Consider the following 20786-nt stretch of genomic DNA (forward strand, 5'->3'; position numbering starts at 1 on the left):
AATGACTAAAGAGCTTTTTGTCATCTTTCAACATTGATTTCCACAGGTTGTTATTGACATTTTGTTTGGTGAGAATGACTGAAGTGAAGTTTACATTTGATCCAAATAAACTGCACGGTGCAGAGATGGTTTTACAGTTCATAATGAGGCTTTCTGTGGCCCACAAAAAGTTTTTGACTTTCAATCAAATCATTTTTGAGAATTTCTGACCAGAAATAAACAAGACTGTGCCTGAAATAGTTCCCTGTGTGTGCCAGCTGAAAATAATGGTTTCTCCGTTGGTGTGTTATGTGTCCAAAATCGCAGCCGTGGTTCTAATGGGACCCTCAGGTGGTTAAAGTGTAACTTCAGCTCTGGGCCTCACTCTACCAAAAGTATAATGTGGAAAAATGCAAAGTGGCTGAAAGTGGTACAGGAAGGAGTGGGGAGGAGAGCAGTAATGGAAGAGAAAAATAGAGAGACGCTCTCTCAGATAGCTCTTTAGACTCTCCATGATCCCTTGAAACAAACATCAGAGCGGTGAAGGACCCATAGAAATCTGTAGTAATTATATTTGGTTAAATCTGCAACTGTCTGTCTACTACTTGAGTGATAGATGTACAGTTGCAGGCCGCAACTGATAACTTCTTCTGCGTCTTCTTTTCTGGTACAAAAGAGCCGGTAATGTGACCTGGTTGCCATCTTCTTAATGGCCGTGCTGCTTCATTGCCAGTCTTTGTTGGGAATAGTCATATTTATGTTGATATTAGACAACAGAAACTGATGTGAGCTCTCCAGAAAGTTGAGTAACACTAGGGAGGCTCTCAGTATCCTGCCGTATACAGTCCCTGTGGTTTTGTCATTGCCTAGTTTCTTACCCCTGAGGAATGGGCCCTTGTTAGCCTTGCTATTCACTGAACGACAGCATTCCTGGCGGCGCAGTGCAAGGGTGCAGCTGCCTTTACGTCTGGGTATGTGTGGAGGTCAGGTGCAACGACTTCGTCTCATGACTCCAGACTAATTTGACTCGAATAGAGAGGAGAGATAAATTATTTAAGTCCATTGGAGACAAAAGTGAGGCAAAGCTTACATAGAGGCTCCTCTCCCACTAAAGGGGGAAAAAAAGCAATAATATTACATAGCACTCTATTGAGGCACCCAGAATAACCGCTGTGTGAATTCCCTTGTCCACAACAGCCCTAGAATGAGGGCTACAGCCTTACCCTGGCTTCAGTGTTGTAGCAAGTTGGGTTGGATTCCATCATAAAGCATTTGTTAATTCTTTAGTCATACTTGCATTCCAGTTTTTTTTCCAATATTTTTTCCCATTGCAAGTTGAAAAAGTTGAACAACAGGCAGAGATTGAGATTGCAACACAACCAGCGGTAGTCTGTAATTAATCTTAATAGTATTTCTCTTTTTATCAGCAAATTCTCCAACTTAAACATCTGCTGTTTGTTCAAACTCTTAAATATGACGCATAAGTCCATCCCATTATGTACTGCCCCCACATGCAGCATTTAGGGAAATAAGCCTTGTGAAAATGTTGGAGCTGATGTCATTAAGTCTTTCTATAACAAAGTTCTGACGAAGGAAGGAGGGTTGGTGTAGCCTTTATGAGCTCAAGCTAAACAAACGTTCCATTAATTACGCCACAACACTTCATTTAAAATTAATTTAAGCTAAATACATATATATATATATGTATATATAAGACTGACTGTCACATTGTAAAAAGAATGTATTTTAGCTTAAACCATGATCTTTATCTTGTATAATGTTACTATGCTTACACATGAGCACGTTACAAACTGTGCTCATTGTCTTCAGGCTGTAACATCACTCGGTTAGAGTTGGAAAGGATCAACAATGAGACAACCGTACTGTCCTTGCAGCTGTCGTCATGACCACTGGAGGCCATATAATCTTTCAACCTGACTATAGTCTATATCTGCCTACATGCACAAATGCCACACGGGCACGTTTTGGCAGAGGAGAAGTGTGGGCTTTTTATTGAAAAGCGTTAACTCACTCGGACCATTTGTGTAGTTTGAATTTTTGGTTAAGATACATTTGGGCTGTGCTTCAGTTCTGCTTCAGCTTTGAGTTTTTAAATCTGACCAGAGGGATTGTTGTTACGAGTTTTGACAAGACTTCAGCTTTCTGATGTAACAGATGGCCCTTTTGTTTCTAAAGTAGTTTATTTAATGTCGGAAGCAAAAGGAAAAACTGGGATGGTACATGGAGGCAACATGTGTGACGAGCTCTCTTAATCAGTCAGTAAATTGTTATTTTTAGTTTCGCCGTTCTTCACTGGTCGTAGATTCTGCTTTTTTATTTTTCTTTGTTTTGGTGGATGTAGGGCGACAAACAATTTGAGGACAGTTTTGTATCAATGTAGTTTTAGTGGGAGTTGAATTGTGTTTTTTTATTTCTTTTGTTTTGCAGGAAAATTGTGGTTGGGGCTGCATTTGGAAAGCATAAATATGTTGTGTGCAGGGATCGTGTCATTGTATTTACAAGTTTTTGTTCTCTGAGGAGAGATTAGAGATGAGGGTAGGAGGGGTCTACGAGGCATTCATAGACGGGCATCACAAAGGAAAAGTGCTTGTGATTCTAGCGTGATCTTGAATTGTGGCTAAAATGATCTTAATGTTTGAATAATAAACCATGCCGTTTAAATTCTTTCATTCTCTCTGCGTTGCCTTCAGGCATCTACATCATGGATAGTTTTTAGCTTCAGAGCTGTCGTATCCTGCAGAATAGTGTAGTGAAGTCAGAGTGGTACCAAGTGTGTGGGAGGGCTTCACCTCCCCTCTTACCTCATGCATCATTTTTATCCACGATCTACATGTGGAATTAAAATGGCTAATTAAGAAGAGCTCAGCTCTGCATTATGAGTCAGATTTTTTTTTTTTTAAGGCACATTCCCTCTATGAGAGGGGCTCTATTCTGCAGGTTGCATCTAACCGGGATTTCTATAAACTATCACTGTTGAGATAATTAGGTTAACATTTTTTTTTACCAGACTGCAGAGATCGTCCCACGCTTAGACTTAAATTGAAATCGATCCACCTCATCTGTTTGACTTTGGGTTTTCACTGTCAGTTTAGGAGACTCTGTGCGAGATGTTGCAGTCTGTAAATGTGTGTTCCTGCCATTAAAAAGTAAGCTGTGTCCACCTCTGCAGCCCCCGAGGATGGCACCATCAGTGAAAATGTGTGTGCATCCTGGTGTTTCGTTTCTATCAATGCATGTAGCTGATAAATGACCATAAATACTGCAGTCATTTCATGTGCCCCCCCCATGAGTGAACTAGTTAATGCCCTATATTCATGACCAAAAAGCTCCAAAGTGTCGGAGCATATCATTCTTTTTACTGGGACTGTGGACCGTAACATTTCTAAGGTGGATTTTCCTGACGGGAGAAAATTGGCTTCAGAGAAGCTAAGACATGCTGGCTCGCCACATGATTAAGATTTACCTCAGATAATGTTACATCATGTTGCTAATGGTTTTGAACATAAAGCAGCAAATCCCTGTTCTTATTCACAATATAAACTTATTACAAAAAAGCCGTATTTCCATATAATAGTTTCATCGTTTACAGCAACATTTATGTTCAGAGATCGCTGGAGAATTGAAGGAAAATTCTCCTACTTTATTGAATATATGCATATGGTGTCACGCAACACCTGAAGATTTCTCCCAAGCTTCTGTGTGTAGAAATTGTTTGGCACTAAATAAGCTGATTGTTCTTTTAATCTTAATAGTATTATTAATGAGGGCGAAGTGCTCAAAGCGTCAAACCCACTCGCACAGCATCTGCAGTTTGTCTACAAAGAACTGGTGCAGCGACTTTATTTGTTCACAAAAACAGTGGTAAGCTGGGTGGTCGGTGGCGTAGTGGGTTGTGCAGGCGCCACATGTACAGAGGCTATAGTCGTCGCCCCCCCTGTCTGCCCCTGTTTCCTGTCTCTCTCCAACTGTCCTATCAATAAAGGCATAAAAAGCCACCCCCAAAAAATAAACAGTGATAAGCAAATAAGTGATCTGACTGATGGCTCACACACTCCCTTTTGTTTACTTGGATGCAATTTTGGGTGGGTTACACATGCAAAAGTTGACACAGATTTCAATATTAGAGCTGGCTCTTCAAATCTGCGACCTGCTCACAGTGTGTGATGATGCCTGACAGGCAGGAGACGAGGCCTCGGGCAGTAGAATGCACATTCCACAGTAGGGGAAACTGGATGACCATGTGCATTTAAAAATGAATCTATTAGTAAAGCAGTGTGCGTTTTGTTGCTTTGGGGGAATGTCCAGCAGAGCTGGTCTCGCTTGAATCATGATTATCAAGCAGCAGTTTTGGTCTGCTGTAATAAAAGCCAGCAGAAATGCCTCCTGTTGCCTCACCTCAAAGACACTTGGAGTTATCTTAAAATAACCACAGAATTGCACCGGTACCAAAAAATAAAGTACACATATTTCAGGGTGATGGACAGTTGAGTCTCCGCGACGACAGGCTGTTTGCACCTCCAACATAATGGTGGCCTTATTGATGCCCCGAAATGTGCAGGTGACAGAAGTGAATAAAGCTGAGGACTGCATGTTGTGGAAATGTCAGCGTTGTGACCTTATATTGACAACTTCTGTTACAAAAAAAGATTTGAAAGTGTTTTTTTTCCTTTTCCCATGATCAAAAGACTTGCTGGGTGTGCTGTACATTCTGTTAATCCACTTCAAACATGATGCGTCGACAGGCTTGCAGATAAAGAAACATCTAAGTCAGCCCCTACTTGTTTCCCTTGAGTTTATTAACCTTTTCATGCTGACTGGGCTGCTGAGAAGCTTTTTTATTTTTTTAGGAATGATGTAAGGCTTTCAGTCAACTACCGTGTAAACTGTTTTTGTTGAATTTCTCATCTTGGCTACAAAAACAACTCAGTCGGGAGGAGAACTCTGAGGTTTGGCCCCATAGAGACCTCAAACCATGTCGGTGAATACCAAATTCTTTGGAGTCATGACTCGGGGAACAGAATGTGGAGTGGAAACAGCTACAGCATTAGAAAGCCTGTTCTCCTTTGTCTTATAAGGCGACCATAAGGATGGAGTTAAAAACCTGTTTTCAGGTTTTACACCACTTTGAGATCTACTTTCTTGAGGGATTCTTATCCTTCTGTTAAGTTTATATTACACAGGGTTGCTGATCTTCTCACTGTTGCCTTATTGAGGCTCATCCATTTGTTTTGCCAGTATTATCACATCCCTTGTACTGATAGATGGCACAGTTAGTTCTGCTCTCGGTTCATCTCGCATTATAATTCCTCACGAGGTGACATTGCAGAGTTATTGAAAAGCTTTTGTGTGCTTCATGCAAAGAGCTTGGTGGTGTTGGTAAATGATGCAACTCTCTGAAACAAAGGCTACGTCAACCAAAGCTGTCTTTATGTGTTTGTGTGAGCTATAGATAGTGCCGTATGCCGACAACACAGCAGTGATAAAGGAGAGCCTCCTGGGGAAGGCTGAGCCCTTATTAAACCAACTGTGGTCACGGAAAGCCGACTGTAATACATCAGCCTCTGCATTCGTGCCTGGTTTTGTGCTCCAAACTCTCTAATTTTCTGTTTTAGAAACACCCGACTGTGCCGTGCTGGAAGCATCATTCAGTTTCTTTTCTTTTCTTTTGTTCACTTTTTGACTTAAGTCCTCCTGCTTTTCAGTCTTCCTGCTCCCTTGTTTTCTCTTTTACGTTCGTGTGTAACCACGATTTGTCCTTCTTTTGTCTTTCAGAATAAAGTTATGAGCATCGATGCTGTGAAGGTCAAACTGCAGGTGAGAACAGAAAATGTACAGAATGTGTTTGATTCCTAATGTTCAGGAGTCTCCTTTCGTTCCTGTCAAATGGTACATGTGGGTTTTTGTTGAAAGCAAGTCGCCTGCGGTCGTTTCCTCTGCTGTAAATTCATCCCATACATCTTCATTGCGTGCTGTGGGAGGGCAAAAGAAGCGCAAACGATGACTTAATGAGGCCCCGTTTTATCTCTATCGGTCAATTAGCCCGCTGCTCTGCCTGATGAAGACACTGTGGGAATAGCATGCTTTTGCATCAAATTATGAGGGCTGGAAGTTATCAGAGTGAAACCGGCAGGCAGAGATGCAGATGAATCCTTGTCGTTCACAAACGGTATTGGATGCTTTCTAACGGGTCTTCGGCTGTAGTTATGCACCGTTAATGTTTCTATTCCTTGATCGATCCATGGTAAGTTCCTTTTGAGATTAAATCATGACCAAAACGCGGAACTGTATTAATATAACACAGTATGTGGGGAAAATGGCATTGCCTTGTTTTAGACCCTGATCGTTCAACAGAGTTGAAATTCCCAATTCTGTCTTTCCACCTTGTTTTAATGCACCACCCTGATCACAGCCATGGGCAGAGGCGTGAACCCTTCAAGTTGACATCAGATGAGCTGTAGGAGTGCTTCAGGCCAGGAGGTGAAGGATCAGAGAGCTGAGGTCACACTCTTGTGGTAGACCTTAGAGGACAGTTGTCACTAACTGTGGCAATGAACAAGCCGTCGTTTTCCTAGCTGAAAATGCTCAAAACTAAAATGATTACATAAACAAGTCACTGAGGAGGTGGTGATGGATTCTTTCAGTGAGTCCTCTCACATTATGCAAACTAGGGCTTTCGCAAGATTAAATTTTCACTACACATGTTGTCGCCAAAAGCATCCACGATAAGATTATTCTTATTATTTTTGTATGATACATTTATAAATATGAACACATTTACATTGAAAACTTAAATTACAATTAAATTATGTGGCCTTTAGCTTTAAAAAAAACTGTTGAAAAACGTAATCATTGTTTTTATTATGTTGAGACCCAATCACAATGTTATCTTATGTTCGATCCATTATAGCTGTAAAGACCATTGTTCAGAACGGCTTTGAGAAATGCAATGACCAGAATGCCATTAGTGCTTTGGGTAAATTTCACCATGTTATACTCGCACGTCTTCAGCAGGAAAATGTCTTTTACAAATATGATCAGTTCGCTGCTGATCTGATCCTATTGAACAAAGTCTCTTAATGATGGATGAATCTTTCATGAAGCCCTACAGCGCACCGGTTTGGTTATGATGGAAATGATCTGCATCAGTTTTTTCTCTGACAGTTCTGTATTTGCGTGCGTTCTGGGATTTATTTATTATTTTTGTTAGGATTTGGTCACCCATGCAGATTAGTTTTCCTCTACATTTCTACAGATTAGGATTAAACAGAAAACGTGGAACAGAAAGGAGACATAAATTTACCTCAGAGTCACTCTGGTTTGAGTGTTCACTTGTCTCAGTGACAGTAATATTCTGGAAAGCATTAATGATTAGCTCTGGTGCAGTTAAACGTTACTCCTGTTACTACTGAAGCAAAATGCACTTTCATTGGCCTTCTGCCTGTTGTCTTGGTAGGAGTTGGTATTAAACCCCATCTATAGTATCCACAAAACTTCCACAATGGAACAGAAGACGAGCAACATCCACGCAGGCGTATCCACTGCTAACGCTCCTAAAATACATTGGGCCTCGCTTTGGTCTTGTTTGTTGGTGAAGAAGCTCTTTACAGCTCACTGTAGACCTGTTTCACAGCAGCCATTTTCACACAATGTAAAAGCACAGGTGTCACGACTGATGTTAACAATGGTTCATTCATGGCTACATTAACACCAGTGGCTTGGTGTGAACACTGACTCGACATTTGTTTTCCAAGGCCGTGCGGATTGAGAAATATGAAAATCAGATTTTATTTTATTTTTTTATTTTTTTCAAAGCTGATTTTGGCCATTTTAGCATGTGGTCATAAATCAGACATAAATCAGATCTGTGGCTAAGAGGGAAGACTGTTTTTTATGTTTTGTCAGCCCACTGTAACACAGCTGATTGGTCATACAAACAACGCAGCTCCAAAGCATTTTTATTGCTTTTGTGTTTTATTGAAAGACGTCCATCTTCCAACAGTCATTCTGCTTTACCTGCGGTGGCTAAACTGCCGTGGTGCGAAGCTACGATCCCTCTGGGACAGTTTGAGTGAAAAGTCCATTTTTATGTCAGGCTGGTGAGCGCAGGCATTCACAATATTCTGGCAGCTCGTTTGTAATCCTTACATCCTCTTTCTTCTTCTTCTTCCCTCTCAGATTTGGGACACTGCTGGTCAGGAGCGTTTCCGCAGCGTCACACACGCTTACTATCGAGACGCCCACGGTATGATGCCTTCATTTGTGTCCACGCAAGCCTGCTTGCAGTAACATTCTTCTTTCTGCAGCCAAACCGTTGATGTCTTTACTGCCTTTGTTTTCCTCAAATGTCTGATTGACATCAGCAAACTCCCTGGCGCTCCCTCATTCCTGTTGGCAGTGACACAAACGCTAAAGTCACAGCACATTTGATGGACTGGTGTGTATTTGTGAGTGTGTGCACACCTTTTGTTATTCATGTTGCATTATCACACCATCGTGGACTGCCTATCTTTCGGGGACAAAAAGAAAGTTTGCAGAAGACTGGGGTGTGTCGAACTTGCGGTGATGCTTCATGTAAGTCAATTAAACCTGCTTTGAAGTGATACTTACCTGGTTGTGTCACTCAGATAACCGCTGAGTGGGAAAATTAGCCGTGGGGGGGCAGATATGAACTATTCCCAAGTGTGTGTTTGTGAATGTGTTGCAGTTTTATCTCAAGCAACCCCCCTGAGCACAGATAGCAGTATGCCTCTGGCGAACCAGAATGAGCAGGTGTGGCGGAACGCTGCGGGTCACACGCACATTTCACACACATTCTGCTTGTAAAGCCATTATCTCCTGCAAATCTGTTCTGCATATTTCAAAATGTAATATTAATGGTTGCTGATGGTAAGTTTGTATCGTTTGTCTCATAATTATGAGCTTGTGCCTGTGTTTTGATTGCAAGTATGAAAGGATGGGTGTGGAATAGCAAGTGAGTTCATGTAAAGTGTGATTACACGAGGGGTGTTTTCTTCATGAAGATGAATGTGGACACGTGTGTGTGTGTGTGTGTGTGTGTGTGTGTGAGTCTGGCCAGTTGCCAATGTTATTCTGTCAGTGAAAAGATTCACCCTCACTGATCTTTAACAAGATACCCAGGGAGCCTCGGATCAGCTCCTCTGAGTTGTCTGTCCGTTACTGACTTTTAAATAAAGCTTATTCACTCTGACAGGCAGGTTCAGGGGAGAAGCTGGAGCCTGAATGCAGTTATCACGAAAGCCGACAGGCCCTGCGAACTGATGGACAGTTCAGTTTCATGACTGAGAATTTGGAAGGAAAAGGTCTTGCAGTCAGAAGCTTCTGCCTCATTTTAGAGCATCGATAGGTTGAAGTGAGCGAGTTCAAAGACAAATAATTCCAGGGACTCTGCTTTGAATCTGCTCTTGAAAGCATGACAGGTTTATGTTCATCATTTCAATTTAATTTAAGTAGCTCGATTAGTCTTTCAAGATCAATGCGTCACAGGCACGATTCTGTCATGGAAATCACTGCTTGGTCTCAGGAACACTTTGAAAATATCATCATGAAATCCGTGCCATCCACAAAGGCAGCTCAAAGCTCTATCATACAAAGCATAAGTGAACGTGAATACCTGTTGTCGTCAAACAATTTGAATTTGAAATTCTCTCTGGAAATCGTGGACCCTCTGGACTAATCAGTGCTCAATTCAAAATCTTGTATGTCAGATAGTTTGGAGGTGTGTTATGGAACTGGCAACTTCCATATCTAAAAAGATCTTCAGTGCTGAAAGGCATACATACAGGTCATAGAGCAACAATATGCTCCCATCCAAGTAACAGTTTCTTCAGGGAAGTCCTTGCATATTTCAGCAAGACTGAATGCTAAACCACTTACTGCATCTATTACAACACAATGGTTTTGTGGTAGAAGAATCCGGGTGCTGGTGCTCCCGACCTTTCACCAACTGAAAACATTTGGCACATCATGAAACGCAAAACATGATAAAGAAGATCCAGAGCTATTTAGCAGCTAAAATCCTATGTTGAACAAGAATGGGACGCAACATAAAACAGTGACTTACTTTGATGAAACATCTAAACAAAGCAGTGCAACCAGGAGCGTAGAGATTTTCCCCTCCAAGCCCCATGACGCCTGCTTTATCTACGCCTTCACTGGGCTGTTACTCTGCCATTTAATGGCCAGTGAGAATGCAGGTGGTTGCAACATGACTGAAACATAAACTTTCTTTTATCGAATCGATGCAAAGGTAAAACTTAAGTGTGGGATTTGTCTCTTTTGTTTCACCTGGTCGGTTATTGGAAGAATGGAAGCAAGCAGTGTCCATGTTGTTCTCTTCTTTGGAGCATAGCAGTTAAGAAATGGCTCCAGAGATGTGCCATGATATATTAACTTTTCCGGGGGGCTTGTTTGTTGACAGTTATTTTAAGATAGTTGCTTAAAGATACTAAAGTTAGCAGCTTAACCAGGTGGTGACAGTTTGTATCCATGTGATCACATGTTGTTCCACAAGATTGGACAGGAACTCACTGTAGTGTCTGATTATCCTTCAGTATATCATGATAGGAAGAAGTAGCACTGCACAGAGTTTTTAATTTAGTAAAAATCTGCCATTTCGGTTCTTTGTCAGTAAAGTTGGACAGGACAGGCCGTAAGAGGATGAAGCAGCAATGACTGAGGCTCCTGACTTGCGAGACTGGTTGGTTTGCTTTTGGTCTTGTTGCAGACCACTGCTCTATTTCTGCTCGTTACCTGCTGTTGTGCACGATGCGTTGGTCATTTTGCTCCAAAACCGTGACAAGACGGCGCTATGATCTTGAGTCATTGCAGTCCTCTCCTAAATGACAGGTGCAGGTGCTGACAAGTGTCTGCGTTACAACACGAAGTCTTATTTCTGTAATTTGACCATCATCATTACTATTAGTAATATTGCCACTCTTCTTAAACTGTAACTTGATCAATCAAAGGAATACAATGACACGACTAGTTTGAACAAGCATGAAAAGTCTGACAATCGTATCAGACAAACAAAGGTCGAATTTGCCAAAATTTATAAACCAGTTTTCAATTTTCATGATTTCACACACTGAGCTGCCCCAAACTACGTTGCATTGTGGGTGATGTAGGAATGAGGTTTTGCTGATCCCTGCTTCCAGTCCACAGCTTTGTTTGTGGTACTTTAAGTTTATACAGAGCATGGTGCATGCTCACAATTACAGTTAGTGTTGCTCTTTATCACGACCACCGTTTAACTCAATTTCATGCAGTGGAACTGTTTCCAATAGCTTTTGAGACATTCAAAACCACAATGCTGTTAATCTTGTAACAGTGCTAAAGACAACTTAGTCATCAAAGTCATTCAAATCTAGCAGCTTGGAACAAATAATATCCATTTAAAATGTCATGCCAGTCTATTTGCTATCTACATATGGTGCTAGAAGAACATTAGCGTATCGTTTTAAAGATTCATCCTTATTGCGAGAGAGATTTCTTTGGTAATGGACCGACACACTTACATTTCCTAATGACAGCTCAGTAAGTCTAGCAAATTTTCATTTAAGTCCATAATGAGAGAGCAACAAGATCCCCATTAACTGTGCAAATGAGGTGGTGGCTGGAGTCAGCCAAGTTCAAGCTGCCAAGCCCATCTGGTGTAGATGGGCACTGCAAATGTCTAGCTGGGACCAGAAGCCATTTTCTATTTCTTTTTTTTTCTCACCCCTCCTCTTCCCCCAAAAGGGTTGACAGTTTGTCATTTCCTCTGCATGGAGTGAAACCACAGGGTGCTAAAGGGGAGGAATACCATGCTCAGTAGGTGAGACGAGAAGAAGAGTATAGTCTGAGAATATGGGCGGGGGTAGAAACCTGATGCATGTGTCAGAGTAGAGAAATGTTACAAGAGCCAAATAAATTAATCATATCAAGAAATGCAACAGCGATGTCCAATGGATCAAAGTCTCAGAACCATTGAAAAATTAAAACATCGAGCCCTCAAGAGTCCCGATTGGCTGAAGGTCTAAGCTCTGAGGAAAACAGGTACAAATCACACACACACACACACACACACACACACACACACACACACACACACACACACACACACACACCGTTGATGCTGATAGCTCATCCTGCAATGAAGTGGCATCCTGCCCGAAGGAAAAGATTTTTAAAGAGCGCACGCCACAAGAGTGCTTCATTCCTGCCCCCTCATGCATTAATCCTCTCAGGCAAACTGTTTGAAGACATGGAACTGAATACAGTTGTTCCTTAAAAAGAGCACCATCCCGATGTTTGATTCTATGGGATCAGTCACTTTGACAGGCATTTCAGCTTGTAATGAAACACATCCAGTGACGTTTCCCATGACCTTATCGCACAGAAAAACCGACGAACATAGTTAATGGGTATTGTGGAACAGGTAATGGCCAAATTATAGATAATGTCTCTAAATGGTGCTTTATGACTGAAAAGGTTTTTCAGGCTTTATTGCTTTGAACAAGGTGCTCTGGGTGCTTCATTTCCCTGTAATAGCTTCACTGTTTCTGTGGAAGGGCGGTTATGACTTTGAAAGCGCATCTCAATGGAATGCACGCCAGTTCACTCGTGATCCTGCAGGGATACGGCTGTTTTAATAATGCTGAACATTGGTGTCCTCAGAAATATTCTGTATAAACAATGCATCCAAATTAGATTCTAGAAAAAGTGTTGGTTTTCATTGCAAATGTGCCACAATATTCCTTAGTTTAAGGGCTAAAAGAGACCAAAGTCTTGTATGGTTTCCCACCGGCCTCTGCATTAACAATTATGGAAATTATCTGGGGGGAGAAAAATTTGATTAATCAGCTGGTACGGAGGTGAATTGGAAAAAGACTTCCTCCCTCAGGAATGTTTTTGTGTCATAATTGTTGATGATGCCATCCATCATCCATCCACTGGGAACTTTGTGTGCCGACTTTGTATTTCTTTGGTTTGGTCATAATCATCACGGGTGGAAGTCACTCAAACATACGCCAGTCAGCCATAAAATGATGACAACCCTCCTAATATTGAGTAGGTCCTCATCTGACCAGTCGAGTTGCGGCCAAAGAATATCCAAGTGTGTTCTGGAGTGTCTGGTATTGGAAAGTTAGCAATAGATTCTTCCGTAATGGATCATTTAGACAAGGTCTTTATGGTTTTGGCTTTAAGCCATTTTAAAGCAGTTTTTAACTGATCTCACTGTTGTAATGCTTGGGAAGGCTGCCGCTGTAGGGGAGTGCTTGAAAAAGTGTTTAGCTAGGTGTCCCAGTTACATCCACATGAATGTCAGGATGCAGGGTTTCTCAACAGAATATGGAACTGTGACAAGCTGAGCAACGGGACTCACTTTACCCATCAGTGGTTTTAATGTTGTGGCTGATCAGTGTAAAGGTTGCTTTTGTGTGTTGCCTTAGCAACACTTGCTAGTGTAGTTGTTTTGGGGGGAGAACTGAAAGTTAATGAAATTAATGGCTGAGGGGTTGATCATGATGTTATAGGTTTACGTGACACTAAAAAATAAAAATGCATGTAAGCAGGTTAGTGCGACCAAAATATTGAACTTCTAAAAACTAGACTAACACACCCACATATCTCGGATCTTGACTACACCACTCCAGATGTTTTCCCCTCCACTTGAAAAAGTATCTCCATCCAGATGTGATCAGATATTCATGCAAGTACTGAAATAGTTGTGATGGGCAGAAGGTTGCGAAAACGACTACAATGACGTGAAAATACAAGAGGAATCCCAATCTGAGCCTAAAGAGCTGATGATTCTTCAGGAGAAATTTCACAACCAAAACAGTGCTTCATGCAATGATGAAACCGACTGACGTCCAAGAACAGTTGTTCAACATGACGCCACAGTAAGTAAAGCCAGGTAGGCAAAGGAAAACCTGATAGAAAGGTGCCATTGTCCCTATGTTTCCCAGCACATGATCATTACACAAAGAGTGTGTGTTAAGTAGGATGAGATGAGCCTCAAAGACGACACCTGTTTCTTCACACGTTCCACAGCATCTGACATGGCCGCATGGAGCAAGAAAGAGAGCCATGTTTCATCTTTCTTTGATGACATGAGAATGTCATTGTGATAGCAATGGCTTGTGCTTATATTATTATATATTTATTTCCCGTCATTAATGAAAAATAGATTAAAACACAATACACACTTGAGGCTGGTGGAAATATCAAATGTTCTGCAAATGTTAAAGTACAGAACAAATTAAATTTGCGTGTGGCGTTGCAGAACCGTCGCTTCTTTTTGCTTTGAGCCGTGTCAACAGCGTCAAATGTCAGCCTGCCTGTGGTGCGGTGGAAAAAGTAATTAGCAGCCATCAGTGGAGTGCAGATTTGAAATGAAAGTTGTGAAGCGACCGAATAGGACACTGACAAAGCCACCAGTGTGCGTGACTTCTTGGAGACCAAACTGAAACATTTCCAGCATAAATAACTGTTTTCTGTGAGCATTTTCAGTGGTGGCCCTCTTGAATACATTTATCTGAAAAAGAATGCGATGTGTCGGTATCGTCGGGACCTGGAGCTGCAGTTAAGGCTGTGATGCTGCCGAGGGGAAAACTTCCATCTGAAATATCAATCGGCATCAATCTCAATGTCATAACGCACTCAGATTTCAACCTTTGCTGTCAGTATTTGGTGTGAGCTCTTTTTGTAGGAATAACTGCCACTGAATATGAATACTCACATGATGACTTATCAGTCCTCTAATCTAACAGGTTCCAACCTCGGAGTTTCTCGTAAAGTGAACTGCTTGCATTTGATGGACCTTTGTTTGGCCATTTGTAAACATTTGTATTCTCAAACCATTCTATTTTGGTCCCGGCTGTCTACAAAACATGTTTGCTACAGCCTTCTGGCTTGTCCATCTGTTCCCCAGGAAAACACAAACAGGCGATAAGGTTTTTTTTTTTGTTTTGTTTTTTTGGAAAACAGTGACTCTGTGCAGCTCTGCCATCCACACCGTGGTTGTTGATCAGTGTTCTCCTGATGGTGAACTCATGAACATAACCATTAACCAGTTAGAAAGGCTTTTAGTTGTCTGGAAGTTGTCCCGGGTCCCTTTGCCAGCTATGACACACCTTGCTGTTGGAGTTGCCTTCGTTCGTTGACCACTTCCATCGAGGACAATACTTGAGTTTCTGCTTGTATGCCACATGACAGTAGATAGTAGAATTCAAAGCTTTTTGGAGGTGTTTTTACAGCCTGATGAGCATCAGCAACTCTATGCTAGGTTTTCAAAATCGATTTTGTTTGTGAAGATCAGATTTTTATAGAACCCACCCCCCCTCTGTTCCAGTAGATATTAACAAATAAGGTTAATGTTGCTACAGGGCTGATAAACATGGGATTACGTTGCACCCAGCTGAACTATGGTAGTGTCTGTTTCATGGCTGGGGACAAGCAGCTGTCTCAAAACATGTTGGTAAGTCCAAAAATCTCAAAAGTCTGTTTTTTCAAACTGTTTTTCCGACAAATCACAATAATTCTGAGAAACACAAGGGAAAAAAACTGACTTTTAATTGTCTCGCTGTCAAAATGCCACGAGTATTTTGGGATGAGTTTTAACAGAAACTTTGAAGAAAAAAAAAAAAAGATTACGTTGTGACAGCTGTGTGCAGATGCTGCATCTTTTTCATATTAAATCTGTCAGTGCCTCGTTAAGTTGGGTATCTGCTCAGTGTCATCCCGTCTTACCCGCATTATTTTTTTTGTTTCTGTTCAGTCTTCTTGGGCCACACATCCCATCAGTAATGAGCAGCGATTGGTCTCAATCAGCAGCAGCTCACACTGTCGAAAAAAGCACAAACTGAGACGGGAGGATGGACGTTGGCGGGGAAGAGTGATGATCAAGAGATCAGCGGGCAGAGTACACAGCAGATAGGGAGGTGGGAAAAGAATGGGGAGGCAGCCGAGAGATGGATGGAGAGAAGGCCAGCACCAATTCAAAAGGAAACATTTAGGGTGTTTGCCCGCTGTGGGGGAAGCTGTAAGCTGTGCAGTCCATCATCAGATGTTTTGTGTGTCTTATTACAGGCACACACACATGGATACTCTGAGGCACATCTTACAGCTTCTTGCATATTAAAATGTATGGGCTCAGGTCACAGTGTTGTCCATATGCTGAAGAATCTTGGCTCATTTTTATCGGTTACACCTCAGGAGCCGGCTATATATTTTACCTGTTCATGTCTCGTTTTTGGCTCCTAATTTTAATGGATTCAGCTGCCACTACGCCTGGAGAATTTAGTTATCGCTTGCCTTGTTATCGATCCGCCCCTCTGTAAAATCAATGGCATACAAAGAACGGAGCCCTGTGGGCCGAGCTTAGCCAAGACGAGAGGCAGAAATGACAACTGGAGCTGGAACTGTCGGAGGAATAATGGAGGGGATGTCCATCGCAGTTCCACACACTCAGCCTCATTTGGTCTTACAGGAAGATCAATAGCAGGTCAGCAGCTTGCTGAGACTTCTGGGCCTCTGTTGATTCTGTCTGCAAGATGATGGAAGTATTCCGAAAGTGGATGTAAATTTCAAAGCACGTTTTCCTTTTTTTCTTGATTAAACTGTACAACAAACAGTATTTATACCTTTTGACAGAATAAGCACCCCACCTCGGGTACAGTGTGTGAAATCCTTCAGTTAAAAGTATAATTAACTCTTTACTTACGAAGATTTAAACAGTCTGTGAATGCTCACTTGGCTTTATTGCAGAGATTTGGATTTGAAGATTGACACTACTGTGTGTTAAATTCAAAATGGCGTGCTCAGTCGATTGGCTTGTTTTAGCTTATAAAGGTTTGGTTTTATCAGCTGTTTCATGATGTTGTAGACTCGTGGTGTTATATTTTACTTCTGTACAGTGTGGCTGGACCAGTTCCTTACAATTTAGATGTTAACGGAACACCATTCATATGCTTGGCCCACCCCGAGTTAATAAAACTCTTTTGCCTCCACCTCAGTTCTTCATCGGCTTGCAAAGGTTATGACTTGTTCATGATCAATAGTCCCAATCATACTTCTGGGCCACTGCTGCTTCGAGCCAGCGCACGTTCGCAGCCGGGGAGCTTGAAGCTTTGAGCCGAAAGAAAACCCAACAAGAAAAAAAACCTCTTTGCTTTTCAATTATGGGGCCTTTTGCCTTGGATTATAAAACTATATACTGTTTCCTGATGAACGCCACTAAATCTGCTCTGAAATGGTCTCAAAGACTGGGATTGTGTGCAGTCAGCAGCTGTACATAACTGCAAGACTGCAAAAGGTTAGGGCAGCAGAAGAAAGTACTCAAACGCGTCAGAACTGTCGCAGCAAACTGCCCATCGCAGTCAACAAATGGGTGCATTACGTTGTGTTCGAGTGACATAAGTAATGACTAAGTTAGGACTGTTTGAATGCATGCGTTTTTTAGGTCGATGGCTACGAACATGTGCCACAGTAAGCCTGCCACATAACCAAAAATGATTCACTGCTGAATAGAATACGGCTCGGATATCATAATAGACGTGTCAGAATTATTATTGTAACAAACGATAGCCACGCACAGATATCTCGGCGGATATCTACAGCTGGGAAGTTTGGGTTTAATACAAAGTTTCTGAAAAGTTGGGACAACATATCAGATTTATGTTAAATCCGAATTCAATGAATTACAAATCATATCACCAATACTTAATGCACCATATGATGTTGTGATTTTGTTTCATCCGAGAGGAAGGGAATTTAAAAAATGTACAAATCTGCACGTGTGTTCTTCAGTCTTCACATGCCTCTTCAGATTTCAGGATGTATTTAGGTGTCCCACATGGCACATGTCTGTTCCAGCCGCAGTAGTGGTGCTGCTTTTTAAACCAACTTTCTATCTCTCTCTTCCTTTGCCCGTTAGCTTGGCTTTCTCCAATTATTTTGTAACATGAAACTTTGCATCTTTGCTGCTGGGAGAAAGTTCTCTCTCCTCATTCATCTTTCCTGAGGCAAAATGTAATTGGATTAAAGGAGGGTGAAGGAAATCAACTCCTTGTGGTTTACTCTGGTTTCCTTCTAATAGCAGATAACAACGGGAGCGATGCGAGAGGAAATTAATTTGCGGGGCAGATCATCTCTCTTTCTCTGCGCTGCCCCCTTTGTCTCCCCACCTCTCTCCGTATCCTCAGTATGACCGAGTCAGACCACATTCACAGTGATTACAACTCATTAAGCGCCCTTCACGGACTTCTCTGGCTGGATTAAACAAAATATTTAATTCAACACAGATGGGCAAAAAAAAAAGGTTGCACTGGAGGAGTCTGGGATTGAGATACACAGGGAACGGGATAATAAAGATGGAGTGAGATGTAAGTAACGGAGAAGATGACTGCAGGGATTACACACTGGAGGAGGAGGTGAGGTTCAGTGGGTAATTCTTCCAAGTGAAGGTTAAACCAGGTTTTTTCTGTTTTAACAAAGCCTACTAATGCACACATTATTTCTGTTAAGAAAACACCCAAAGGGATGATGATCTGTATGGCAGCACAATGCAGTCTGAGGTCATTAGAGCTCACACATGCAGTTATGTTGTCAGCCATTAGTTACGCTGTGGCAAATGGCAGCGCTCAGCATTCTACTCAGCTAACGCTGCAAGTTTCCTGTGCAAAACGCAGTTTTTTGTTGAGCATCAAATAGTGTATCAAGATGACCAAACAAGTTTCCACAAAGCTGAGTTATGGAGCAAAAAGTGATTGACTGATGCCCTGCGCTGATTTCTCCACTTTGCTCAGTTCTGGGTGTGTTTTGTTTTGTTTCTTATGAGAGTAAAAATTCCCCAGAACACAGATACAGAAACTACAGAGCACTTCACCCTCGTGGCTGCAAATCATTTCCTCAGAAGTTAGGAAACGGGGGAACAGACAAAGCATTGAAGTGCATTAGTCCACATAGCAACGGTAACTTGTGCATCTGTGATGGCACGATTTGGTCCAAACAATGCAAACTGGATTTGGGGCAACGCATCATGTTATGCAGACGGATTGATGCAGTGATGCAGGTGCCGTCTCCAACCGAGAGGCTGGGTAAGGAGCTGAGAGACCCAGGGGTAACTTGGAGTAGAGTCGCTGCTGCCTTGCGTTGAAAGGAACGACTATTTGGGCACTTTCCTTTGCAGGTTTCCCAGTCACCAAGAAAATTGTCCTCATGCAGCGGTTTGATGGCCCTTTGACACCAACACCGGTCATGTTTAGCATTGATGTTGTTAACAGCTGGCACAAAGAGGACTTCTGTGGCACCACAGTGTTAAACAGCTTGTCTGAAAAGAATGCTGTATAAACTGTGACCGATTTAAAATCCAACTCATTTCCCCTGATCCTTTTTAATTCTGACATTTCACACTGAAGTATTCACATTGAAATTGTCTTTCTTTTCCCTTTTTCCCCCAGCTCTACTCCTCCTGTATGACGTCACTAACAGAGCATCCTTTGACAACATCAGGGTAAGATCAATGTGCCTATCTGCTGCTGTGTGTGGGATCAGCAAAGCCTTGGATTTATCAGCATATTCGTCTTCTCATATTTGGCGAGAGAATTTTGGCGCTGATGAGATCATCAACACAAAATGCCCAAAATGATTTCCTGGCCTATCTAAGGGAAACCCTAACCCTCAGACATCAATAAGGAGCTCGACGTAGTGCTTCTGCTGCTTCACATGAAGAAGAGTTGGTTGGACACTCGAGAACAGACCGAGAATGACCCAGATGAGTGGAACATTGACCCCCTTATTTCTAAATGAGGTCCTTGCAAGTTTCAAAGAAGTATAAGTTGGAGTCATACATTTTGACATGTACAAAAGCTTTCAAAGCTGTTTGTAAATTGGCTCATACTCATACTGCAGGGGATCAGCTGAAGAACAACAGGGAGGGCGCATGATGAGTGGCAACAAATGAAGGGAGGTAGTGAAAGTTTGACGCATGGGTGTGTAGATGAGATGTCCCCTGATAGTCCAATGTCTTTGTAGTTTCTGCCTGCTTTCTGAACCCTCTTTCATTATGATTTTCCACCCTTCTCCTGCCCCATCTGGAGCTACTCCCCGCTTCTCTCGTAGGTGAATTTCTGTCCTTTGATTAACGCACAGCTGAGAACAGGGATATGGCCATTACAGGAGTGTGCGTCTTACACACGAATGAGAGGGAAGGTTCCGCAGCCATCTGGCAGGGCCGGTTTGGAGCCTGGTTTGCTTGTGTGCATGACTATGTGTGATTTAAGTGCGCATGGGCACCCGTGCATTCATGTGCATGTGAAAGTGGACAAATGATGTCATTAACAGAGGAAAGTCTCGGGACAAATTGGACACAGAGCTTAACTTCTGCCCAACAGCTGCCTACCAGCATTAAGGCTTTAAAAAGAATAAGATTATTATGAAAAAAACATTTTTGTGTGTGAGTTTGGGAGCTTTTATTTGGGTGTCTGAAGTGATTAACAACTCAAACATCTGATTCCTATTAACAGCAAATTGTCATAATCGGTTAAATAATTTACTTGATTTAAGAAAAAATTATGAAAAATGGCTTTCCAGTACTTTGTTTCGTATTCCAACAAAGAACATTGGCTTCTTATTGGTAATTTAGTTGGAAATTCTGATTTCCCATTTGTCTTGGAATGCAACACTATACCAGAGCACACGTTAGAAAAATCCACTTGTAACATCTTTAAAACTTGCACACACAGCGTTGTCTAAGAAACGACTCTTATTAGCCTCTAAGAAGC

At 41.9% G+C, this 20786-nt stretch overlaps 2 protein-coding genes across 2 annotated transcripts in view; both read left to right on the plus strand.

Moving 5' to 3' along the window:
• Positions 1-20786, plus strand: part of LOC140277993 (arf-GAP with dual PH domain-containing protein 1) — a 123269-nt gene that overhangs the window by 78538 nt on the left and 23945 nt on the right. The window lies entirely within an intron of this gene.
• Positions 1-20786, plus strand: part of LOC140277994 (ras-related protein Rab-26) — a 73536-nt gene that overhangs the window by 21583 nt on the left and 31167 nt on the right. The window contains exons 3-5 of the mRNA XM_072372867.1: positions 5773-5814; positions 8176-8242; positions 19464-19516. Of these exons, the coding sequence (XP_072228968.1) occupies positions 5773-5814; positions 8176-8242; positions 19464-19516 (162 nt within the window). The remainder of the gene's footprint in view (positions 1-5772; positions 5815-8175; positions 8243-19463; positions 19517-20786) is intronic.

This window comes from Leuresthes tenuis, unplaced genomic scaffold (assembly GCF_036924035.1).
Source record: "Leuresthes tenuis unplaced genomic scaffold, fLeuTen1.0.hap1 SCAF_20, whole genome shotgun sequence".
Classification (NCBI taxonomy): Eukaryota; Metazoa; Chordata; class Actinopteri; order Atheriniformes; family Atherinopsidae; genus Leuresthes; species Leuresthes tenuis.